This window comes from Pimephales promelas, chromosome 3 (assembly GCF_988280905.1).
Source record: "Pimephales promelas chromosome 3, fPimPro1.hap1.1, whole genome shotgun sequence".
Classification (NCBI taxonomy): Eukaryota; Metazoa; Chordata; class Actinopteri; order Cypriniformes; family Leuciscidae; genus Pimephales; species Pimephales promelas.
Genome location: NC_142771.1, coordinates 20,123,758 through 20,150,976, shown reverse-complemented (window position 1 = coordinate 20,150,976; position 27,219 = coordinate 20,123,758). Strand labels below are relative to the sequence as shown.

At 36.8% G+C, this 27,219-nt stretch overlaps 1 protein-coding gene across 6 annotated transcripts; it reads right to left on the bottom strand.

Annotated features, from left to right (window-relative positions):
- Positions 1 to 2: 2 nt before the first annotated feature.
- atp6v0a1a (ATPase H+ transporting V0 subunit a1a) lies at positions 3 to 26,599 on the bottom strand. Of its 6 annotated transcripts, none has more exons than XM_039685903.2 (23): positions 26,452 to 26,599; positions 23,398 to 23,554; positions 21,506 to 21,584; positions 21,237 to 21,334; positions 20,676 to 20,804; positions 19,943 to 20,029; positions 19,159 to 19,241; positions 17,262 to 17,388; positions 17,032 to 17,114; positions 16,580 to 16,673; positions 12,265 to 12,477; positions 8,347 to 8,497; positions 8,093 to 8,232; positions 7,309 to 7,472; positions 7,076 to 7,166; positions 6,872 to 6,990; positions 6,572 to 6,788; positions 6,372 to 6,479; positions 4,988 to 5,095; positions 3,541 to 3,558; positions 1,990 to 2,107; positions 1,448 to 1,619; positions 3 to 1,115 (listed from the first exon to the last, which is right to left on the bottom strand). In XM_039685903.2, the coding sequence occupies exons 2-23, from the start codon at positions 23,512 to 23,514 to the stop codon at positions 1,022 to 1,024; spliced, it is 2,610 nt and encodes an 869-aa protein (XP_039541837.2). In that variant the 5' UTR covers positions 23,515 to 23,554; positions 26,452 to 26,599; the 3' UTR covers positions 3 to 1,021. The 6 variants fall into 6 exon arrangements, with proteins under 6 accessions (XP_039541837.2, XP_088984585.1, XP_039541838.2 ...); XM_089128459.1 differs by having other exon boundaries at positions 3,541 to 3,555; positions 26,452 to 26,588; XM_039685904.2 differs by lacking the exon at positions 3,541 to 3,558 and having other exon boundaries at positions 26,452 to 26,588.
- Positions 26,600 to 27,219: the final 620 nt, after the last annotated feature.

Here is a 27,219-nt window from a genome sequence, read left to right as displayed (position 1 = left end):
AGTTCATATCCAGTCCTTCTTTATTGACAAAAAAACTGACAATCACCGCTTCACTGGCTGCTCTTACTTGGTATAGTTAATTTCTGACTATAGACTAAATGGACTGCCTCTGACATCTAGCAAGCAAACACGTTTTCTTCAAAAGCCATTGCATGTGCATGTTGTAAACTCAATTATGAACAACAATCAAAAAACCCTGGAACTGGGCACTGCAACAAACATAGCTTAGATGTGTTTTTGCCTTTAATTGTCCAAAAACAACAGCAAAACACACAAAAAAAACCAGCAATACAGTTCAAGACCAACTAAAATTTAACTACTCTTTACTTGTGTTTACAAAGGAGAGAAAAGATCTGCAATAAATCTGGCTATTCTGGGGGATTATTTGCAACTATTATTCTGATATGCTTTGTGAGGAAATCCTCCTCTCTGCATGACAGAAGATTGTAAAAATGACAAACAATGACATTGCTTTTCTGCATTTGAAATGAGATCCCTTTGTATGAGAACTGTCTTAGAAATGTGTTTAACAAAGGATAAAAGATACATTAAAAAAAACAACTAATAATTTAACAGACTGGGGAAAAAAAAAAAATCAGAAATGTATCAAATTTTAGAACCTGTACTATAAAGGTAGGGAAACTTTAATGATATTGTGCCTTGATTACGAAGAGCATGTACACATTTATGAGGCTTCTACGACAAAGAAAACAAGCTGTTCATTCTCCTGTGTGCTAAACGGTAACAGCACTTGAGTTTGTATTATTACATAATTAAGTATTTAAGAGTAATGAAATAATTGCGAAAATGTTATGTAGTTCTAGCTCAGATTATATTCAGCTTCTACTAAATACTTCAAGCTTACTTTCTTGAAATTTATTCCATGTCCTGATGTAGAACACCTGAGAAATATAGAGCCTTACAAAGTCACAGTGTTCACACAAATCATAAAATCTCACACATAATCTGACTGGCTCCTGTTGTTTAGAGGTGTGGAAGAAGGAGAGAATGTGGGTGTGGTTTAGTCTTCAAACTTGCCCTCCAGAATGCTGTCAAAAGTGAAAGGCATGAACTTGAAGCCTTGCCCAGTGTAGAATTTATTCTGAAACTCCACCCTACAGAAATAAAGTGGGAAACAAAGTCAGTGAATTACAGTCCTGGATGAAATTAAATGAAAAAATGTGTTTATTTTCTAGCACCATATTTCAATTGAGCTACAATTACTTATTCAGTTCGGTTTTAAAACATGGATTCCCTCCTTTTTAGGCACTCAAAATAATCAATTCAATGGTATTTTTTCTGCAGTGTGCAAGTAGCCATTGATAGGGGGCAACAAAGAGCCATCTGCTATTAAAACAGTTTAACAGTTTTATTAAAGGCAAGCATAGTGTGTGTGTGTGTGTGTGTGTGTGTGTGTGTGTGTGTGTGTGTGTGTGTACACACTTACCAGTGCAATCTAAGAGCATGTAGGAAGGCAGACAGGCCTTCCATGATCAACAGAATAAACACTGTCAGTGTAGCAAAGAAGGCAAAGATGATTGACAGGGGAATGAATCCACCAAAACTCCTAGAAGCAAGGCCCATGTGCATCACCATTGACCACAAGACCTCAGAGAGCTCTGTAAGAAAAAATAAACACATTTTAAGGAAAACATTGTAAACAATTACTTTATTTCTCCACATTGCATATTGAGCGGAAAAGCATGCAAGTAAATGTGTAGAGGGTTCCCATAAATTACTTGTTGGAATGGGATTTTATAAATGAATTCACAATTGTACTGTAGGAAGGAGTTTACTTCTTTTACAGGGGCTTACATTACCAAAGTCTTTGCCTACAACTCTAAGTTTATAAAGTAGAGCTGAGCAAAAACCAAAAAAATCTTATATTCACTGCAGAAATTTCCATTTATTTCTCAGGCCCAGATATGACACGGTTTCAGTTTGTATTCAATACAATAAATGTGCATGGTTGGTGTGTGCATTACTTACGAGCATGGGCCAGACTCAACGCCCAAAGTCGTAGATAAGAGGCGGTGTTTGAGATGCAGCCTAAGCAGTATTCTATTGTGTGAATGGCCTGATGCACTGCTTCATCTGCGAAATTAAACTAAAGAGAGAGAGAGAGAGAGCAATAAGAGCTATTCAGACAGATGAAAACACATAAATCTAAGAGGGTAAAGACAAAAAGGAGTGTAGTGCAAATGTTGATTATAAATTATATGCATCAATATTAGCTAAAAGATTGGAAGATATAATACCAGAATTTGTGGATTCAGACCAGACAGGATTTGTACGTGACAGACACAAGATAATATTAGGCGGGTGCTGCAAGTAATTGATCATCTCACCAAAGAAAAGAAGTAATAAGTTTAGATTTCGAGAAGGCATTTGACTCAGTTCGCTGGGAGTACCTGTATTTTGCATTGAGAAGATTTGGTTTTAAGGATGATTTTATTAGATGCATTATAATGTTGTATTCATCACCAAAGGCTAGAATAAGGATCAATGTGCATCACACTCAGAGTATTAACTTGGAAAGAGGCTGCCGCCAGGGATGCCCTCTCAGCTGAGCCCAACAAAATATTTGTTAGTACGGAAACAATGTTTTGTTGTTCGTTGCTGAACCAGAGGTTACTATTCCTAGGTTGATGTCCTTCTTAAAAAAAAATTGGGATATAAATTAAATGTTCAGAAAACACAAATCCTTAAGTTATATCTACACCCCTCAGAATGACATGCTGAGTAGATTAAAATTGAGTTGGAATGCATCAAGTATTAAGTACCTGGGGATTAAAATAACAAAGGATATTTCTAAATTGTCTGATAGCAATTATGGTCCATAAGTAATAAGAACATTAAATCAGATATAGATAGGTGGTCCCAACTGCCCTTAGAGATACAGAACAGTATAGATACAGTAAAAATGAACAAGCTCCCCTGACTCTTGTACCTCTTTCAATCCTTACCAGCCGAAGTCCCTTTAAAACAATTTAATGAATGGGACAAGTGGACAAGTTTGTTCTGAACAACAACTGTATCTGTTTTTGTTTTTCAACAGGAAAAAGAATTTTTTTTAAAAAGAAGAAAAATAAAGAAAACACATGAATCTAATCCCACTCCCGGCTCAATCACAGCCCTGGATCTCACGGACATAAGAACAGAATCACAGCGCAGGGCCTTTCAGATCATCAGCATAATTTGGTGTGATTTAAGTCAGAATCACGCTCCAGCACAGCTCACCAGATCGTTCCCATGTAATGATGGCGGCTAAAACTAAGGAAAATGGATGTCTAGAAAATAATCTATCTAGTTGTGCTGGAAAAGAACCGAACACCAAAAGCAAGAGACTACCAACACTGAAACCTGCAGGGATACACACAAGCCGCAGAACAAGAGGATTATACGGGTGATGGCGAACATACACACAAACGCACGCACACACACACACACACAGAGACATACACACACACACACACACAAACAAATGTAAAAAATGATAGCAAACATCTACACAGAGTCGAGAAGGCTGTCTGCTCTTACCACTTCTTCCTCTGACTGCTTGAAATATAACCAGAGACATGCACAGACAGACAGACAGGGTTAAAATAGCGTTAATGACAGAGTTAGAATCTGATGAAGAGACAGTGGGGGAAAAAAACGGTTAAGTTCACAGAAAATGCAAAGATCTAATGACCGAAACTTTTATTTTCCGTCACAGCAAAATACAGTGGCCCCAAAAAGTAATTTCAGACACTAAAGCCACACTGATACAAATGCATGAATGCTTTAAATGCAATAAAATCAAGCCAATTTGCATTTATTTTAAAGAAACAAAGCACACTTAAGAGTACACATTTCAGAAAAAAAAAGGACTTCTTAGGTTTGAAATTATAAATTAGTTGACAATTGTCTGGACATTTTCTTTTTGTCAAAATTGGAACATAATTTGTTGAACTACACTCTACTACGACATCTTTGTGAATTTGAGCGAAGAATTCATTTGTGATGAATTCATACATCCTCTAAAATCAGCCAACAATCATATTAATACTGTAAATAATTGCAAAATAGCTAGGAAATTTAAGCTGTTTACGAGAAAATGTCTAGCGTTATTTGTTTGCAGATACCACTGAATTCATACGTTTTTAAGTAACCAAATACTTTTACAGGGTCACTGTACAAACCAAAACGAGAGGGATAAACAATCCTGGATATCTGTCTTCAGTCTCCAGTAAATTGACTTTGTGGCTGACTGCGCTTTACTGACAGGCCTGTTTGGAGCGGAAAGAGGAAGATTATTGGTACTAATGTACTGAAATGACTGCATCTCAAACCTTAATATAAAGTGTAATATAATAGTTTACTATCTTCCTTCATTTTATTCTCAGAGAAGCTCAATTAGTCGGGTGTGTGTTTGTTTAGTGTTTTGAGACTGGTTTCCCTGGGATACAGTGGCTGGGGGGAGAGATAGTGCTTTTAAAAGTGGAAGACCCAGTTTAGACCAGCACTGGTATGTAGATCACAGATCCAGTGAGTCACAGAAAGGAATGCCCACTGCCAACTGCAGCAGTTTTGGTACCCTGGTGTAGTTTGTCACAGTGTGGGTGGTAACAAGTTGCACATAGACTATTATGAAGAAGATCAATTTAGTTACGTTACAATAAAATGTTAAGCTATTCTCCGAATCAAAAGATGTCATCACACAAGAGTGTCGGACAGAAAAACCCGACCCAAACAATTATACAAATAAATATGCTCTTGAGTCGGCAGACCAGGAGTCATTCTCTGGCTATAGAAAGACTATTGTTAGACTTCACAAACTAATGCTACATCAAAGAATTTTGGTAAAACAAAAAGGACACAAGCAAGGGTAATCTATTGAATAAGTATGACAAAAAGTATTATTTCTATGTTATTCTATAGCCTAGTTGAGAGAGAGAGAGATGGACAAACAATTGAAAAAAAAAAAAAGAGAATCTTCCCTTACCTCAGGTTCTTCGTCTAAGTTTTGGGAAAGCTGGTCATGTTGGATGATCTCAGCTTCATCTTCTGTGGGGCCGTTACCCACTCGGATTCCCCCAAAGTTTTGTGTTCCCTGCAGCAAAAGTCACACTGGGTCATAGCTGAGCCATTATATAATAATCTAGCATATTGGTAATCAGGGTTCCCACACTAGCTGACCAATGAATTTAAATTATTTTCTCATTACATTTATTCAGACATTTAGATTTTGTAGAGATTGCACTTGAAAATACTTTTTAGCTGAATAAACACTTTAGAACTGAGCATAATAATAAAATAAAAAAATCTAAAAAAGGCCAAATTAATTTGATCTAAACTGAGAGTAAAGACACTTTACAAAAATACATATTTCAAATAAATGTACTTTTTAACTTTAATAGTTATCAAAAATTCATCAGTTTCCACAAATATATCAAGCAGAACTATTTCCAATATTGATAATAATAAGAAATGTTTCTTGAGCAGCAAATCAGCATATTAGAATGATTTCTGAATGATTGTGTGACACTCTAATGATGCTAAAAATTCAGCTTTGACAACACAGGAATAAACTACATTTTAGGCCTGGAAATCACTAGCCTGACTTCGTCACACTCATATTCAAGTCAGAACGTGAGTCTGATACTGCTCATAGGGCTTTGATTATGAGGCGTATCTTAACCGAACCAGGAAAAAAATAAAATAAATCTGCACTCAATTGGATTGACCTACAACCATTCAGAGTAAAGCAGTAAGTGACATATGTTTAGCTACACATAGTTGTCAACAGAACTCAACTACACGTACGCTGGAAGAAGTAGTAAAATAATGAGTGTTGCTTCTTTTACTTGGTCCTCCATGAGTGTGACCAAAGAAGAAACCACAATGACCACATGGTTTTCATTGCATCCCATCTTCTTAGTGATCATCAGAGCCAGCTGATAAATTAAACTTTTGCTGAATCCCATAGGAAGGATGGCAAACACATCTTTCTGATCGACAAATGCCTTGATTGCAGTTTTCTGTTGGTCTTTTAAAATGAATGCGCTGTCGATTTGTTTTATAACAGACGCGATCAAGTATGGATCAAGTCCAGACTGAACTTCCCTACCAAAAAATGTTGTGGGTGGGGTTCGGGCTGGCATCCAGGCTAGGTAATCACACTTATGAAACTTATAAGACATCTGTGTGGACATTAGGTTGAAGAACTTGCCTACTGATGTAGCAATGATATTTCATGTTTACAATCTAAACACTCCACATGCCATAAACATCTCACTCTGGATATGGAAATTACAAGATAAAAACATGAAATCTAAAAAATAAACTGGGTATGTAAGAATCTTGAATGTATTGTGCGAGTTTCTTACCAGGTGTCTTCTCCAAAGGTATTGCCTGCGCATTACTAGGGTCTTTACTATAAGCATACATGGCACACAGGCGAGAGCTATAACAACTAACAGAGACTGAATTACCATCTACAGAGACAGAGAAAGAGAGAGACAAAACATCAGTTTTAAATGTCATGGCATCTCACCTGACACATACTGATAATGCTGGTACTGTGTACCTGTCCTGCGTATAGCGGTTTGTTAGTGGGATCGTTGTAGCTGAAGAGGCACATGTTGATAAAGGCTATTAGAAGACTGGGGGCATCTTTTGAGGTCTTGGCATCATATGCCAACCACTTGTAAAAAATGAGGATCATCAGGTAGCCAAACAGACTGGTCATGAAGACGATCTCAGGAATAAAACCCAGAAAGATGTTCAGAGGTTTCTTGAAGTACCTTCAAACATAGACAAACAGACTTAAATTATCATAAAATATGAATACAGATCTATTTAGAGTATTAAATGGACAAGTGCATACAGGTGATTGAAAAGACTGAGAGTAACTCCAAATATCATGTGGATAACTCCCAGAATTATTGACATCTTCATCTTGAAGGAGTTCAGAAACGTTAGTTTGTTGGTGGCAATGTTCCAGATCTGTGAGAGGAGAAAGTTAAAACCTTTAAAAGGACTGAATTTACCTTATCTTTGCTACAGAACCGTTCAGAAACTAGGTGCTTACTGGATCAATGCCAATTGGATAGGGTCCATTAAACACTTTTGGCACAGAAGGGTTCAGCTGTAATATCCGGTTTTCCGCCAGTGTTGCCAACCTGCATGAGATGATGAAAAACTCAAATTAATAGCTATGCACGAAGATCTGACCTGAACGATAGAACGGATCTATTCAAACTCAAACAAGTGGCTGATTGGGAGTTACAAAGTTTTTGTAAAGGGTTGGAACAAACAACTTACGACCAGTTGTCTCCTTTCTCTCCAAACATGGGTCTGACGCTCCAGCCTGAGCCAAAGACATTGAGGGATTTTGAGAAACAGTCGTTGTAGATAATCCCAGTGTACACTGAAAATAGTCCCATCAGGAGAATAATGTAACGGCCCGCAAATATCATGTTAAACATCTAGTGAGAGAGAGAGAGAGAGAGAGAGACTGATGGTCCAAATTGTCACATATATGTATTTTAGACAAAGAAACTATATTTTAAATAATTTTTGTAAAATTACATCAAGGTTAGTTTGGCCAAAATAAATACAAATACCTGAATTATTATTTAACAATACATATCAAATTAATAATTAAATCATACTCATAAATAAATTATAATTGAACAATTATAACCATTTAAAAGCCACAATTTAGGCCTAAACTGTCAATTTAAACTACGTTTTTTTTATTCATCACAGACAAAATAAAATAATCTTATAACAACTTTTTACTTGAACTTAAAACAAAACAATCATCTGACAAACGTAAAACAATCATCTCACAAATGATAATTGTCACATTTAGCTTTGTCAGTGAATTAACCCACAATGAAAGATGTGTTTTATTTTTCAAGTCAAAGATTTGATTTTCATGCTAAATTAACAAAATTACGATTGATAATGATCGATATTTTCTATATTCTGGTCTTATATACTGTACATAAAGGCTATATGACATGAACAATATTTGATATGAATAAGGACAAACATCAATAATGAGATGGGTGCATAAATGGATGGGTGGGTGGATGGATACCTCATTGTCGTTTTTCTGGGAAATTAATCGGCTTTCTCGCAGCACCAGATAAAGTGCAGCACAGGTCATGAGTACACCGTGACCCAGATCTCCAAACATGACCGCAAACAGGAAGGGGAAGGTGATGATGGTGTATGGAGCTGAGCACAAAAATGGAAGCAAACAATATGTTGATTATATTATGTGTGCCCATTAAATCACTGCAGAGGACTTTGGGACTTGCTCCGAGACTAAAGGTTAAAGTTCAGGGTTACCTGGGTTGATCTCCCGGTAGTTGCTGATGCCGTAGGCATCGACGATGTTCTGAAAGCCAGAGGTGAACTTGTTGGTTTTGTTGTAGGTGGGTGGGGTCTGCTTGGTCTGCATTCTGTTCAGGATGGAGGGAACAGTGGATCCACTTTTCTCCTGCAAGCAACAGTGGAATTGAACAAAAAACAGCTACGCATAAAAATAAATGCTCCAGTTTGCTTCCCAGTAAATAGTGGTGCATTTCTATGAATGCCCACATTTATAAACGTTTCACTTGTCTTTGCAGCTCTACATTGCACTTATGTAAGCTTTAATATATTTGTGAAAACAGTGTCACTCGTTTGCTTAAATTTTAAATAGATTCTGTATATCCTAAACTGAACTTGAGGAGTAGGTGAAGTCTACAGCATGTAAGTACATGTGGAGGCAATGTGTAAGACAGCTGATATTAATAGCTGCTAGTTAAATAAGGCACGATGAAGAATGCCATGTGTAGGGACAGGCTTTGAACTAGCACGCAAGCACAGTCCCTCACATTTCAACACTGCCAACGTGGACTTAACACTATTACACTTCTAGTTTAGGTTCAAAGGCAAGCTACTTTTTTGTTACTAAACAATGGTTTGCACGGATTTACAAATTGGTCCATTTGTAGGTTGCAGCCACTATATAAACTATGTATAACCTGTTTTAACCCTATAAAGACAGAGAGGCAGACACGGAAGAACAGAAGGTGAATTTGTGTGAGCAGTTAATCCTCTTACGATGTGACTATTACGAGGTTAACATTCCAATGACCTCTGACCCTTACACTACAACCTCACATCGCAGGGATTACAGGTATTACATCCACCCTGCTCTCACTGTCATGCTATAAGGCGTGAGAATCCGGACCTCGCAGAGGCATCCTTAACTCGCACACACCTTCTGGAGTGAGTAACTATGAGAATCTAGAAGCAGAGAATTTACTTTCTTCGTCGTCTTAGATCATTTGGAGTAAGGAAACAGATTCTTCTGTTGTTCTATAGGTCTGTGATAATGAGCATACTGCAATAATGCAACTCTATTTGGTATAAAAACTGATCTGTTATACTGAAAACAAAGTTGTATAATCAATTAAAAATTTGCTCAAAGATTATAGGTCAGCCACTTGAGAAGCTCTATGACTCAGCCTATCATAACAATTTTCTAAGGCTATAATTAATATATATACTAGTATGCATTCAAAGGACAATATAAATAATCTTTTAAATAGATTTTTTTTTTGTGAAAAGCATGTTTGAATGTATTAATTTAATAAAAACCTGATGATTATATTTTTTATAAAAACAATTTATAATGTACTATTTACTACTGATATAAAACACAAACAGATTCTCTCTTTTGTTTGCATTGGCATCCCACTAAAAACTGAGGGAGTGGCTGATCATTGCCAATCTCACCCATCGTTTTATTAATTTTTTCAATAGGGCAGAGCAGAAGTGATTGACAGAGTCCATTTGTGGCACTATGGCTGAAGGATCAGGTTTCAGCTGCTCTTGACCACAGGAAAAATCAAACTTTGATCTGAGGGGTCTCATGACTCAATGTAAAAGCATCTGAGCATTCCGTCCTAATACTCAGTCCCCTGTGTGCATGTGTCTGTGTGCTGGGATAACACAAGCTAAAGTCATCTTTACAAAGTGTGAGTCATTGAATGTGATGACAAGAACAAATAGGCTACTCCTTAGAGACAACACGTGTGTGGTGATAACATAACAATGTTAAATGGACTAAATTCATATGTAAATACCAAACCCATTCAATCTCAAAATACATCTTGCATCTCAGATTCTGTTACTTAATAACAGGCAGGGGAACACTTCCAACTGGAAAGCAGGGTAACTGCTAGTTTAAAATACTCACATGTTTTATTATATATATATATATATATATACAGTATATATATATTGAAATTAGTTAATACTAATATATCAATAAATACATTAGAAGTCTGTGGATATTGGTGTTTGCTGATACGATAATATGCTTAAAGAAAATAAATAAACAGATTACTGTGATGATATAAATAAAATCTATATACTGAATGTTTTAAAAAGTGTTTTCTTCCTGTTACAGGGCGGCTCAGAAAGCTGTTGGCTACTGCAAAAAATAAATAAATAAATATATATATATATATATATATATATATATATATATATACTGTATATATATATATATATATATATATATAAAAAACGACTATCGCTTCAATGGGCTCTATGCACGGCGTTATTTCCGGTGAAGGATTAAGGATGCTCGATAACTTCCGTCCAATGCAATACCACAATTTATATTGAATTTTATACTCCATGGTTATACTAATGAAACGTTAGTCACAAAAACAGATAAAACAGACACCCCTCGTTGTGTTTATGCTTCTTTTTAAAATTATATTAAATAAACATAACTATATATAAAATTACATCTAAACGTATGTACGTTTCGTTTCAAAGACGGGAGGACAGTAAATATTGAAGACTCTGCCATAATCCCGTTTTCTCCGGTTTTCCTCCGCTTTAATCTACACAACCGGAAATGGACGAGCATCCTTACGTCAAATGCGGAACTTATGCGTGCATATAGCCCATTATGTCCTGCAACAATGTTCTATTTTAACAGGATGTCAACAATAACTCATTAAGCCACATTATGGGGTTAAAATATCCATAAACTACAACAGTAAGAAGCCTACTGTATTTTATTCCTCAAATTAGTCTAAATACATCTTTCATATTACTTACAGAGCTCTTAAAGTATAGTATAGAATTCAAGTATAGAATTCAAACAACAATGACACAGGTCAATTGTAACAATTACAATTCAGATTTGAGATCAGATATCAAAATAAAATGACATCGAATATTTTCCTACTGTAAAGGGAATTCAATTATTTTATCAGGGACCTGTATCAGTGATGTTCTCATTACAGAGAAATTTAAATAAAATGAATTATATGGAGGTATGGTTATAGACCATTTTGCAAGATGTAAACAACACTGGTCCAGAAACACTTCCTGTTTCAGTTTGTAACTGTTTTCTTTATTTAACATGTAAAGAAAACATCTTAAAGATGTTGTTTAACTTTTTGATTCAGTTTTACATGTTCTGTTGGTTGTATTTTATCCCAGCTTTTATGTAGTGTTAAAAAACTGAAACAGGAAGTGCTTCTGGACCAGCGCTGTTTACATCTTGAAAAATGGTATAAATTGCAATTTGATTTGGTCGATTCAGACTGTATTCAGGCGGTAACAGACTGAAGAATAAGATGCCAACCTCCTCTGGCTCAAGATTTCAGGATGGTTTTAAAAAATAGGTGTGTTGCTGCGTTTTATCCAAAATTGAACATTTTTAAACTCTCAGCGACCAGTAAAAAAACACTGGGCGCTCGGCACTTCAGCATGAAAAAAATGCTCAGTGCCTTGTTACGCTCATGGCGTTTAAAAAACGTGGCGCTCCCATTGAAAACAATTGAAAACGAACGCCAGGCACGTGGAAAAAAATGCTTTGGTGGACACACGGCCTCAGAGAGTGTTGATTATTATATCTAACCTGAATTTAGGCAAATACTTTGGGCTCTGTTGTTAACATTCAATATTATAGTAATGGACAAGTAAGGGCTACCTACATAGTTTACAGCATAAACAGAGATTTATTTTATGCTTAATAAACTTTGAATTAAAATTGAATTAATTTAAAGACGGAGACCATTTTTTCAGTAGACCACTGCTTAATAAATTTGAAAAAAGCACTTCTATGTTTAGTTTACTCACCTTGCAGTACTGAACCCGTACCGAACCGTGACTTCAAAACCAAACCGCCAGTTTTGTGTACGTTACACCCCTTATAAAAACATCAAACAATGTGTAAGTGTGTGTCCTCACCGTGCCACGACGGAGCGCAAACTGAATGGAGTCTAGATCTGACACAGGGCACCAGATCTCAGCAATCAGACACTTCTGAGTGACATCGATGTTGCAGAGGTTCAAAGTGTGATAAATGGCTTTCATCTTCCGGACCTTGATGAACCACACTCGGACAGTCTTGGCAGCCGCCTGTAAAACACGCTGTCTGTGATCCTCCGTCTGATTCAACACCTAGAACACAAAGAGGAAGAGAAAGGGTCAAAACAGAAAATGTGAGATCACTAGACAGAGCTGATATGGTCACAATTTAGAGCTGAAAGAGCAGTGGTTGGGTTGAAACCTGAATCTTGGTAGATTGCTGTCTGACTTTGCATGTCATTCTTTCAAACATCTGATGCAGTGTTTCTCATTATTTGCCTAGACTCTTGCGGCCCACCGTAGTCTAATCTGTGCCACCAGTTTCATATTGATTCAAAAATACATTTAAACTTTTCAGGTAGTGTGTTCTAATTGAGCAATCACTGAAGTTCTACACGCACTTTCTTCATGCCCACTTAAACACTTTGGCCAAATACAGGAAATATGTAAGTGTTCCAGTGCAAAAAACGCAAGTGTGGGGATTCTCATGTCCTGTCTGTTAAACTGTTCTCACGCTCATGAGCTTGTGAACATTTTTAATGACCATAAGAGTTATTGGTTTGTCAATCGAACATCAGACCTCAAGCTGCGTTTATTGTTGCATTGAACAAGAAACACAAACACGTAATTAACCAATGCAACCTTACTTGTCTCAATAGTTACAAGTGTTATTCACAGCTATTGCAGGAATAGGGGCTTAAGTTTAGTCATTTGTCCATTAAAAAGTACACAAGCCGCTCCTTTTTTGCTGTTGTAAGAACAAACACACCTGCTGGTAAAGATGTTTATGAATCCCAAACCCTGGTTGTATGAATATCGCCTATGTATCTTCTATTTATGTAAAAAGAATTTCACAATCATTCAGGAGTGGCCAAGGAAGTGAGCCAGCATCTGGTTGTCATATTAGACAGATACAGTGGCAACATTAATGTCCAAATGCGCATTCTCGCTCACTTGGGTGGGACATATGCAGTCTCTCACTGTGAAATCAGACACACTCACCCACACTAGAATAAACCACATGCTCACCCACGCTGGAAACATGCAGACTCCCCCACACTGACAAACAAGACAAACTCGCCCACTCTGGGATTTATGTAATCCTCAATAATGCGTCCAGAAGACCTTCTGTCTTTCTCAAAACGCAACAACAACAAACAAGGCATGTGCATCAAACTAAGAGAAACTAAATTCTCTCCAAAGCTGAGAGAAGAGCGCAGGGACATTAACGCCTGACTGAAAGACACACGCAAGCATAGTGACCATTCTGTCTCACTTCCGGGACAAACAGGCCCGCTGTTAGCTCGAAGTGAGTCAGTGACATGGAACTTGAGAGTGCGCTTTGTCCTGGCTCCGTCAGCACTCTTGTGCTTGGACGTGTTCCTTCATTTCTTTTGAAAAAGTCAGAGAGCAAACAGATATGTAAGTGGATTTTCAAGGGGTGTGGGATGGGATTGAATCAGCGAATAAGTGTGTCGAACATGAAGAACAAACTCCCTCAGTATGTGGGTATGCATAGACAGGAACGCTCAATATGAGACAGCCGCTGCGAAAGTCACCTTACAGTTGTGACGCGATGACCATACGTTTTTTGACCCAAATCAGATTTTTGTTGATCGATTTCTATGTTGTCACGTTTTACAGGTAGCCCCCACCCAATGGGAAACCTCAGTGGCCCAAAATCTTCACATAGCTGTCTGTCAGGTTAGAGGCCATATTAAATTTAGATGAAAACAAGGCTGTGAGGGATGGGCTTACAGTCCTTGCAATGGAATGCACTGTCATTTTGAATATGACATCATGTCATTTTCACACTTTTATTGAGTTTTGTCTATTGAAAGATGTTTTTCGTCAGCTGAACAATCGGTATATTGTTAAACAATATGTTTTACAATCCACTGAGCGCACAACATGTATTTCTCACAGCCTCTAATTCATTCCAGACGAAAATTAAATATGGCTCTACCCTGTTAAGGCCCAAATTATGATTGATTTCAGCAAGTGTTGAAAAATGACATAATGCTATAAACTTGTATGTGCCACTGGACACATTGGGGGGAAAAAAAAATCAAAAGTAAGAAGTAAGCAGCAGTGATAAAATGCCTTGCCATGTGCAAGGACAAAACTGTGTGGGCATCTGTGTGGGCGGGAAGGTATGGGTACTATGTAAATGTGCTAGGACACACTCGCTCAAAGTTTTCCTTCCCAAATAAGGCAGAGATTTGTGAGATTCTCTCAAAGACCCAGAGCTGTAACACCATCCAGCAGTCCCCCATTAAAACTAGTAGTAGCCTCTAATGACTCACTGAGGGAGATTCCAGCCCCGTTCACACTACACGCGACTTTGTCGCTGCAGGTCGCCAGTGGCTGCACTGGAGGGCGTTCCCCACTACTGGTTGCCTAGTAATGTTTGTGAGTGACATTCACGGGTGTTACTCTATGTTAGACAACAAATGCGTTTTATTGCCAAAAATCGCTCCTCATTTGCATAAAGTTAAAATTTCTCAACTTTGCCGCGTCGCTGGACATGCCCCTCCGGTTGCCAAAGGTTGCGACCGCGCGTGTCGCCGGAAGTCGCCCGCTTACCATTGAAAATGAATGGTATCGTGTCGCTTGGTCGCGTGTAGTGTGAACGGGGCTTCCCTCTGCCCTACAGATCGACAGAAAGCGTGTGCACGGATGCAGCCAGTGGACATTTCTGTCAAATTAACCTGTGCTTTATTGTACATCTGTTAGTTTAAACTCAACTTAAGATAATGAATAAATAAACAGAGAAGGAAATTGAAGAAAAAGAGTTTTGAGACTTTAAGTCTAATTCAGATGTTATTCAAAGGGATGCACAGACCTCCAGGGTATCGTCACAGTATATTAGGGAAGGCACGAAGAATGATCAATTCAGCAAGTAAAAATAAAAAAAATTACATATATACATACACACACACACACACACACACACACACATATATATATACATATACATACATACATATACATATATATTCACTCTGTGATCTAGTGACAGTGATCTGTGCAAACAATTAATAATATATACAAGAAAAAAACAGCTAATAATCTGAAATAATCATTGAAATGGCAACAAGAATACTACTACTGAAGTTGCTATGTATAAAAGCACCACCAAATGCATAAATGTAATATAAATGAAATGGTTGAATTGTAGTGGACTGCTGTATTTTAGTGAGATTTGTAAAAATAAAAAAATAAAAGTCACTTCCTTGTAATTTAGTGTTTAATTATTTTACTTATGTTTTATTTGTAACAAAATCCCTTCTCTAATCTAATCTGTGTTTCTGGGCACACTCTTATCTCATGTAATTCCATTACGCCACTCAGCTGCAGTTTATCAAGAAAATTACATCAATTGATGTACTGTCAAATCATATTCAATCATATCATATATCACCTAAACACACACAGGCATTCATGAGTTTACTGGTTCTGGAACATGTTTGAATCTTTAAGGCTCTTTCCTTCTGTAAACAGTTGTGTTTTGTTTTACAAAATCATTTTATAATCCCTGACTTAATGACATCTGATCAGACTGAGGAGTTCAGGGGGAAAAAAGGAAACAAATTTATCGAAAATCAAGTGTTTTAATGAGGCCCAATGTCAGGTTTCCACTCAAGATGAAAAAGATGCGACACACACACACACACACACTGACATGGGCCTTGTTTACAGTGCAGGTCTTGATACACAAATTCTGATTTGTTGCCTATGTCTGATTTTTTGACCGTCCATTTACAAGCTCTTTTAAATGTTCTTGCACAGATGGACGAATGCGAAATTATGCTTGATGCTAGCTTTGCGAAGTTTGCCAAACATCACCATGAAAATGGGAATTGGGTCACATTTCACTGACAGTGTAAACGAGGACGTTGATGAGACCGCAAACAGGTGGTCTTGCCATTATGTTGGTTCTTACATCATTACAATAGCAACTGACAACGATACACCAGTTATTGACAATACCGTCTGAAAGAGCAGATCAGATTTCATCATTTGCAAAATGACAGAGTGAACAACGTAGCAATTCTAAACCAGGTCTGGACTCATAAGAACCCTGATCAGTCTTTTACCTCATACAATCAAACATATGAACTTCAGAAAAAAGACTCGGCTTACATCCACTTATATTATTTTTAGAGAATGTGTGCGTGTTCTCACGTCTTACCATCTGGAGGTCATCAATTCGAGAGTTGACTCCGGCTGCCATTTCTCTCCTCTCTTGTGGGGTCTCGGGACAGGGGTATAGAGATGCCCGAAACCTAACATAAATTTATTAGTAAAAGACTTCATTAGATATTTATTGTGATTGTGCAGAGTACACAAAAATAGTAAATAACACATTGCAATATGTATTAACACGTGCAATATTTAGATTTTATGAATTTGTCAAATATTTTTACTCAAATCAAATAAATGCCGCCTTGGTAAACATAAGAGACACAAAAAATAATAATAAAAAAAAAATCTTATTAACCCCAAACTTGAAAAGTATTGTAAGGAACACGTCTGCGAAATCTGAGAACAAGCTCATGTTTTTAAAATTTAATGTAAATACGGTTTTCTTCTGTTTCGGTCACTATGTTGTATGACTTCTTAATGGCTATGATGCTCTCGTACCCTTCACAAATCTTCTTGACTCTGTTCTTCAGCTGGTCTCCCTGGAAGAAAATGATGAACACCGACTTGTGCACATGGTCTCCCTGAAAAAAAAGAGGAAGTTACCATTAAATATGCAGTTTATTTAACTAATTATCCAAAATGAAAACTATATAGAAAAGAGATTACATTTTTAGCTTGCAAAGTTATCTAAAAGCTATTTATTTTTCCCTCACACAAGGCAAACTTACTGTGGTGGGGTCCTCAAGTGGGTCCTCGATGTCTGCCTGCCGCAGGAAGACGTTTCCACGGCAAACTCTCCACAGCATCCTCTCGAAAGTGGGAATCCTCTCCCTGCCTATCACCCCTGCAACAAACCTGCAACCAGTGTCAAACATGAGTGAATTGTATAATTCTCCTCCAAGAGCAGACATCTGGATAATGAAACTGATATTCAAATCAACACACATTTGATGTTGATCCTTATTTTCAAAATATTATTTTTTAACATGAAATTTGGGTGGGTTGCACCAATCACAATTAATCTTAAATCTGGATTAAATCCAGTTTTGTTCAATAATACTGCAACACCAAACGTATTGTTGTTACATACTGTATGTAAAATGTGTAATCAATTGCATTTAAACCAATTCTGTACTCTTTCAGAAGATGCATAATGGTGCCCTCTACCGCATAACAGTAAAAACATGTATTGCCGGAAAGCTCCGTCAATGGCGATGAAGCGTTGTGTCAAAAATGACGAAAAATAACAAAGATAAAATAATAAAAATAAATATAATGTGATTACAAACACAGTAATTATAATAAATAAAAGAATGAGAGGAAAAGATGCATGGAGAATTGTTTTATAATTGAATTGTTACCCTCTGAATCGTAATCAAATTGAATCGTGAGGCAAGTGAAGATTCAAATCTGCCCATGGACAGAATCAAGTCCCGCCCTACATTTTTTCTTGTTGTTGAGAAGCCATTTCACTTGGTGGATATAAAATCACAATAGGGAACAAAAGACTATTCCAACTTTCGGTTTAAGCTGATTTTAAACTCTCCTCATGGGGCTTTCCTTTCGTTCAGTACTCGGAATGGAAAAAAAAAAAATGTTTTGTGTTATGTATTAAAGGCATGCCAGGATTATTGATCACAGATCAATGACAAACCCACTGGCATTGGCAGCAGTTACATAAGAATGTTTGTTAAATCCCTCTTTATTTCTTCAATCTCACTAGCATAAATCTATTAAAAAAAAACAACCTCCCCCATTGTATTGACATTTTTACAGCCCAATCGAGAACAATACGATCATATGACTCGCATTTAAACATTAGATTCATTTACTATCCATACACCCTTAAACTTAGAGCCATTCAAAAGACCTGTTCTGCATTCTTCTAGAGCTGTGGCAAAGAAAAAAAAATGCACAGACAATCCCCATTAACGTCTATGTTTAATCCAAGCATATGCGTGCATACACTGCCCGGCCAAAAAAAAAAAAGTCACAGTTCAGATTTAAATAGGCAAATACTTGAGTCTATAACTTGATCATTATTGGTGTGATTATTATGTTTCTAGCATGTTATAATTTTGCCAACCATTCTTCCAACTAGGGGTGCACAATATTGACAAAATGTGATATTGCAATATCGATAATGAATATGGCGATATCGACATTAATTTTGATATTTTTAAACGTATGTAAAATTACAAAAGTTACGTATACAAAAACGCATCAAAATAGATTCATAAATAAAACAGAAAGTTTATTTCAATTGACAGTCATATCGGACTGGTACAACATGAATAAATAATAACCATGTCTATAGAACAGGACACGTTTTACTGGTTGAACAGTATAAAATAAATAGATAAAGAGCATCTTTATAGAACAGGACAGGCTGTACTGGTTGCATGTACACTACAGTATAAAAAAAACAATAAATAAAGAGCAAGTCTACAGAACAGGATATGTTAGAAACAATAAAAATAAATCTAATAAAACAAGTAAAAAGAAATTGTCATGAGAAACACTAAACTGTAATATCTAGAACTGTGTATGAAGCATTCATGTTTCAGCTGTCCATTTAAAATAACTCAATAAAACAGAGATACCAAAACCCACTGACACACTCACCCAAGCCTGAGAGGAGCGACGCGTCCGGCCTCTTTCGGTTCCAGTAGATTTGACGACTCTTCCAAAAGAGAAGGATCTTCCATCTAAAAAAAAAGAGAAAACAACAATTCATAAAGTTATTCATCTCTTTCTGTAGAAAAAAAAAGTTAATTCTAGTTTTGTTTTAGGAAATTGTTTTCCAATAAAGGTTGTAGCTAACTTAATATGGTTAGATGCTGAAATTACATTAATAGTTAAAGTACTTCTTTCATATTATAAATAAAGAACACATTTCTGTGACCTTATGTTATCATAATTATTCAATAGAATAACCATTAAAAAGCTTTATTTCACAGCCAATCCTTGTACTCATTCAGCCGATGCACTTATTACAGGGATAACCAGACGTGATGTGCCTATCTCAAGTGCACAGGGATGGTTGCACATGAATTAGTCCATTTTAGGATTTGAAAATACAATTTTTGATGTTGTTTAACCCCTGAGCCACACCATCCTCACACCACCCACCACCACTCTCTGTGAGCACCCAACAAGTTTGTGTAAGAGGTAAGTAAATGATTAAAAGACAACTCAACTGCATACTCTCAAATGATCTTTTACAACTCGTAAAAGAAATATATCACAATAACATGTTAAAGTTCAGATCAGTGTTCAGGAAGTAGAGAAATATATGGTCTAAAGCCTGAAAGATAGAAAAGAAACACCCTGGTAGGAGCTAATTATCACGAGCACAAAAGGCTGTTTTTTACATTTTCAAGGAGTTTGTGAATAGGGAGTCGAACACCTTGCAGAACTGGTCTTGGGAAGGGCAGTTTGACATCATCATCAACGGTTGAGATGTGGCCAGGAATTCAGAGAATGGCCTTTCAATCTGTCAGACATGCATCTGCCTTTGTCAGCGCGAACATTATCACAGACATATGGAAAAACATGTTTTTTGTTCCTCTGTTTGTGTTATTGTACTTCTTCATTTGACTATTGAATGGTGGCCATTTTACACGGTAAAGGGGAACGCTAAGTTCCTAATTCATTTTGAAAGGAAAAGAAGTGGAACGTGGTAGAACAAAAGCTGTCAAGGATAAAAGCATAAAATAGATTCTTATAACCAACTGCTAGCAATGTCATCTTTTCATGTCATTGACTCATCAGAGGTGATTATTCAAAACTAATTAAATAGTAATTAGCTTTATTTGGTCAAAGAACAACATGGAGGATAAGTTTATGGCAATCTTTTATGGCTTTATTAGCCATTAATTACATGAAACATAGGGCAAAATATTACAGTAATCTTCTCATTGTGCTGCACCATTTTTGTACTCGAGCTGAAGATGTAACACAAATCATTGTGGCTGCACTGACACGTTTCACACCCGCCTGTGTGCAAAACGCCTATGCACAAGAGTGTCTGCAAGACCACAAGCAAAGCTCTCTGCCTGACATATACCGTGTAAAATGCCTTTAAGACCACAGGAAACTCTAAATGCTAAATGTTTTGTAAGATATGAAATAAGGCAGACCTCATCAAAGAACTGCTGTGTTCGTCTGAGGATGTGCTTGAGCTCAGTAAGCTCCAGGAAGTTCTTCTTCAGAGCTTCTTGGTTAGTGTTGATCTCCTTCAGCTCATTCTCCAGCTTTTCAAAGGTGGCCTATAGAGGGACAGAACTTATTTGGTGCACTCAAAACTGTTTACAGCTGTCAAATTCACACAATATTAGCTCTACTGTAAGTGCAAATAGAGGTATGTGTAAACTGTAAACTTTTTGGTGTGAGTTTTTTTAATTAAGTACCTTAAGCTCGCCAATGCAGCATTTGTTTTATCTTGCATACAGTAAAAAATATTGTAAAATATTAAAGGTAAAATAACTGTTCTATTGTAATATATTTAAAAATATAATTAAAAACGGACACATGAAAGAAAACTAATGAGTTTTACATCATTAATCAATGACACGTTCAGTGACTGTGAGCTGCATTACACCAGTGATTGAAATTTCTGTAGTCATCAAAACGTGATCAAACATGATCAAAACGTTAATTTTCAGCATTAGTTTGAGTTGTGCATGAGTTTTTTTTGTTACCTCCAAGTCAATCATGTCTCGTGGAAAAGGGACCTCTGGGTTCTCCCCTGTGTCTACAACAGCTATGTTAGCCTTTTTGATTTCCTTCTCAACAAATCCTTGAAAGAAAAAAAACTGATGTAAAGCAGAGAAAACAGAGCCAAAAAAAATAATAAAAAAATACATGTTCTTGAACTTCTTTCCAATGAATTTAATCAGAACACAGGATGCTGTGGGAGCAATTATTTCAAGCCCACTATGTCAGAGTCAATGCTGACTCAACAACTTACTTAGTTTGCGGTCCATCTCCTCACAGCGACGGACTTCATTCACAAACTTCCTCTGGAAAACGTTCACATCTGGGTTCAACTGCAATTTAAAAGAGTGGAAAAGTAACTGACCTAATAATACACAACTACCATTCTCTCAAAAGACAACAATAAAGGAAGTGTAGGGAAAAAATAGCAAAGAAGTCACATTTACATTGTAAAAATGAATACACATGAAATAAAGGCAACACTGTTGGCCTTAAATACGTAGAAGAGGGTTCAAGGATGAGTGAGATGTTCAGAGAACTCTTAGGCCACTTTGAGCATGGTTTCACAATCACTTCCTAAATGATGTCATAATGTCTGTGTATCGGTTTGCCACTTAAATCTTCTAAGATGTCTGAGTGTTTGTGAAAGAACAGCGCCGTTTGCCTGATACACACACTCACACACGTTACGCTCACTGGGTTTTCAACGTCTGCTGTCCTAATATATGAGGACATGAACTTCATCCCCAGAGTTGCTTTTGAGAGTCACTTCACAAGCTTTTCACTAGCTGCATTTAGATGGACACTTATAATCGTATTGACGGCTCAAACGGATTAAAAAAAAACCTTCACGTAAACAACTTAATCGATCCGATTGGAATTTCGATCGGATTGAAAGGGGTCGTTTACTCCTTTTGTAATCCGATCGACATAACTTAAACACTTGATTGGATTGTAAACCGAAACTGAAAGGACTGTGCATGTGCAATGAAGTTGAAATAGCGTAATGATGTCTTGTAGACACTGAGCTCATCTAAACAAGAAAGGCGATGATAACATATCATAGTTTAGATGCTGATTTCCTCAACGGAACATTTAGTAATATTTAATCGCACCCATTATTATTATTAATGAAGTTAACACTGCAAGCGTGTAACTTTTGCAGCTTCATTCATTAAAATTGCAGCGATCTAACTTTTAGAGCCTGTAAAGAAATACTCTGACAAGCCAACTAGACTCTACCTATCACAATATAGTTATATAGTTTAATATAATATATAGTTAATATATAGTTTAATAGGCAAAATATAGTTTAAAAAGTTTAGTTTTTAGCTGGAAATTATTTTAGTAATAGGAGCGCCTTTTCAGAGGACTAAATTAGAAAATTACCTACTTCAGCACAATAGGAACTACCAGTGATGTAAATTGATTGGCTGAAACCAAGACATATGAAACACAGACACAGCCATTTTTAAAAAGCTGCATAAACACACAGTTTACATATACTTACTTCATGAAAAATGGAAAAAAGCGATAGATGGCATTTACCATTCACCTTTGTAGTATTTTAATAAAGGCCTTTATTAACTCCCTGGAGCCATGGATAGATGCACTTTTATGGACTTCAAAACAGAAATGGCCGTTCACTGCCATTATAAAGGTTGGAAGAGACAGTACATTTTTTAATATAACTCTGATTGTATTTGTCCTAAAGCAGAATGTCATATGCAACTAGGATGGCTTGAGGTTGAGTAAATCATGGGCTAATTTTAATTTTTGGGTGAACTATCCCTTTAAGGAGTTGCAGTTATCATTGAGTCTATTTAGTAAAGTCATTTCAGGTATGTTGATTTTCATCTTGTGATTTTCTACTTCAAAGCTATTGCGTTTGTGACACTACAATTGTCCTACTGCATAGCCTATTGCTTCACTCTTAAATCAAAATGCTTGAAATTTCCTTAGTTCATGCATCCTGGGACCATCCAGCCACCAGATGACATTTTACACACAATATGTAATGCTGACATTTGCTGACAATGATGTCAGTGTTACTGCTATGAGTCATGAAGCGCCTTCTACTGTTGTTTGACAATGAACCAGAAATGTTCCAGGAACAAATATCAATATGAAATGGTCTATACTTACATCTCTAAACTGCACCATTCCAATCTCCCCCAGCTCACTGACACAGCAGTAGGCGGACTCAGACTGGAGGAAGAGCTGGGCCAGGGTCATCTCCTCACTGCGGAACAACTCCCCCATAATGCACTGCTCTCTACTCAATGCACTAAGGGGAGAATGTCTGGGGGTAGAAAAGGAGAAAACAAATTATAATAAATAATGTAAAGACAAAAATGAAAAGAAAAAGAGTAAACGTTGGGGAATATTTTTTGTTTGACAACAGACAATTCGTGAGAGTTTGATTGACAGGCAATCTGACCAATCATAATCCGCCATTTTGTCCGACGACAAAGCAGGAGAGTTAAAAGTTTATAACATCGGTGGACTTGAACTTGAAAGACTGTGTGTATTGACGTCTTTCCGCGTTTGAAACAACATTCCTTCTGATGTACATACATATTTATTTGATGCTATAAGTTCTAGAAGGAAAAGATGATGAGAATCTGTCACGAGTCACGACACATCAAAGATCCACAAAACAGTATTTATTGCTTAAATTTCTTTACAATTTTTCAAAAACGTTAAAACTTAAGTTTCATATCAAAAGTAACCTGTTCTTTCTATCGGTGGGTTGTCTGTGTCCCCTTTGCTCTGTGATACTTCATCTTTCATCTGATATTTTAATTTTTCATTGCGTGAGAACATGATGTGTGGCGTGAGAGCGACACGGCTTGTCGGACATTGCAACAGTAACTAAAGAGGGCAGGTCTCTTTGCGAACAGTCTGTGCAAAGGCAGAATATTTTACTTTGACCAAGAGGAAGAAAGACGGACCATTAAAACAGTACATTAGCATGTTTAACCTCAGTTGCCCCACTATACGCAAACCATTCTGATCACTTTACTGATTTTATGCAAATGTTGTTGCTTCCAGACCTGTGAGATGATGATGCCACAGCTAAATGTTCTGTCACGGTGAGCTTAACTTAATTGGATATGGCCGATGGTTTACGAAATCAACAAAATCATGTGAACGTTCTGTTTTCAAGGCTTTAATATTTAAAGGTCACCTGACAGTACTGTTTTTTAAATAACTAAAAAACTAATTAGAAATATAATATCATTATGCATGGCAAAACTCTACTCCAAGCAGTTTAAAAGGTAAAACTTCTGCCTCATTTCACAACACCAAAAGCACAATTTTCCATCTAGACGACTAGGCCAAGTAAAAAAAATTACACAACACTAATGATTGAACTAATGATTACTTAGAAACAATAATAAAAGCTTCCGCAATGAATCTTGTGCCTAGAGGACAGGGCACCCAACGAATGTTATGCTTCTGTGCCGCTACACCATTCTCGTGGCATGTGATGCTCGAAACAGCTATGGGAATAAGCACATGCCATCTCAGAGGAATGAGGAAAACACACAGGATCATTCAGTGATTACACAGACTAACCTCATGAACTTAACTTTCCCTGGACCTACAGCTACAACTGCAAGGAATGTGCTCTCCTAAGGCATCTTCTTAATGCAATGCATTTGGTCCTCTCAAAGGAGTGAACTTTAAATTGCAGCCCATTCTGCAAAGCGGTCCTTCACTTTCTGTGAAAGAAGTTTACGATTCATTAAGAACGACTGTACGATGGACTCCACTCACAGGCAGTGGATTAAGGATTAAGCTGCACCATGTGACTCTCCGTACTAAACATTACCAACACAGAGGCACTTTGTGGCATGTTAAGACACAAATAAAATCGATAGAGCACAAAAAGCCATGTAATACTTTTGTTAGGTCCATTTTACAACTTCTAAGTGCAGTATTGATTTCATGGGTAATTCCACACATGCTGAATAATGTAGCACTTTGGGGAATTATCAAGACGCAGATAGTCTTTCAGCTGTCTCTGTGTATCCTTCTTTTTTCCATTCTCCAGTACAACTACATACTGCTATCCCAGCATCATCAGGTATCAGTCAGTGCAGTGGACCAAAGCAGAGTCTTTGAAAAATAGATCCTCCAATGAGGCCGCATATTAATAATGTGAACACCTGTGGGAGAACCCCTAATCAGGTTTAATCTGAGTAATTTGTACTGCTATAATCTGACTGACTAAATTGGGCAAATCGGTGCCAGCGCAATAGAATAGAACAGAATGGAACATAATAGAATTAGAATAGAACTCTATATGGTCTCATGAAAGCATGAAAACTGTTGAAGGAAGAGTTGTCCATCAAGTCAATGGAATGTTAACCCACATCAGAACAATACTGCACCATACAACAGGGGTTTTGTAATATTTTAGATGGCTCGTTCGGACCCCCAAATATTATTAGGAGCTATCCACGTTGTAGGGACCCCAATAAGACTTTAAAACGCTATTATGTTACATTATTACGTTTTTCTGTTAGATATAATATTTTTTTAAATAATCTTTACATAAAATGTTGTGTTAATTATCTTGTTGACTATTTATTAGGTTTAATCGTTTTTTTATTTATTTTTTTTTTTAAATAATGTATTTATTTTCACATCAGTTAAATTGCTTGATGGTGACCGATCCAAAAAAAAAATCGATATCACTTGTTTTTAGAGTTATACTATTCTACATATTCACCCAGCATACATGACTTGCGATGTTATACAAAAACGTGTATTTTCATCGCTGAAGTGAGGAGTAAACACAGACACCGGCTTATTAACTAGCCTGACAGAGGACATTAGTGTAACGTTAGCTGTCAACCCAAGCTTACGCGTCAACAAGTAACGTTAGTGGGGCAAAGTGCCACTTTATTTAACGTTTCTTCAGTATTATGCTATGAAAGATTGCAGGGGTTTCTTATAAAGTTCCAATTCGAACATTAAAACACCTAAGCAGCCATATTAAGTAAAAGCGCTAATGCTAATGATCATCGACAGGTTGTTACCTCAGATAACTTACAAACTCAACAACGTATCCCAAAAACCCTGAAAGAAAACACGCTAACGTATTCTGTTCTAAATTCAACTCACCGGGCGTTTAATATAGCTAATAAGTGATAATAAAGTTATTTTAGTAAGAACAATGTAACTTACTTAGTTTGAACGGTTGAAATTGAAGTGCTGTTGTCTGAATCCTCTGCGTCGTAAGCATCAGCTGACCAGAACGAGGCAGAGCGAACATGACGTCATGAACAGCCCAGTCTTTCTCACGTGACGGAGATTACCTGGGCAGGGGAGAATGTGAAAATGGGATACCTGTTTGTGAGCTGGTGCTTTCTTACCGTTTTTATTTCTTTACTTAGCATATTTCTTATAATGTGGATAAATATTTCCCTGCAACACTGTTGTTCTTTTAGCGCTAATGTAATGACTTTATCAAAGGTTAAATATTTTGCATTGTTTTATGTGTTTTTTTCTCACACTATTTTCAATGTTCCTTGCTCCCTTTTGGTATCTGTGGTATGCTTTTTGTATGATGGTGGTTACCTTGGTAAAGGCCACTTCCTGTGTCTGTCACAATATCTTTGAATTTGTGCCTTTGATCCGCAGGAGTACTTCCCTAAATAAAGCAGCTTTTTAGAAAATAGTGTCCAGCTCAGTTTAGTTCTCATTCAATAGAGTCAGCACAGTCAAAAATCAATAATATTACTAAATAGTATGTTTCCCTAACTTAGCAAGCCAGATGAGACTGTGGCAAGGAACCCATGAAGAAGAAAAAAAAACTTTGGGAGAAACCATGCAGGCTTAGTAGGGGGGCAGTTCTCCTCTGGCCAAATAAAAATAAATAAAGTGTGGATATGATGCCAGGCCTTAAACTGATGCCCGAGCAAAGGAATAGAATAGAATAGAATAGAATAGAAT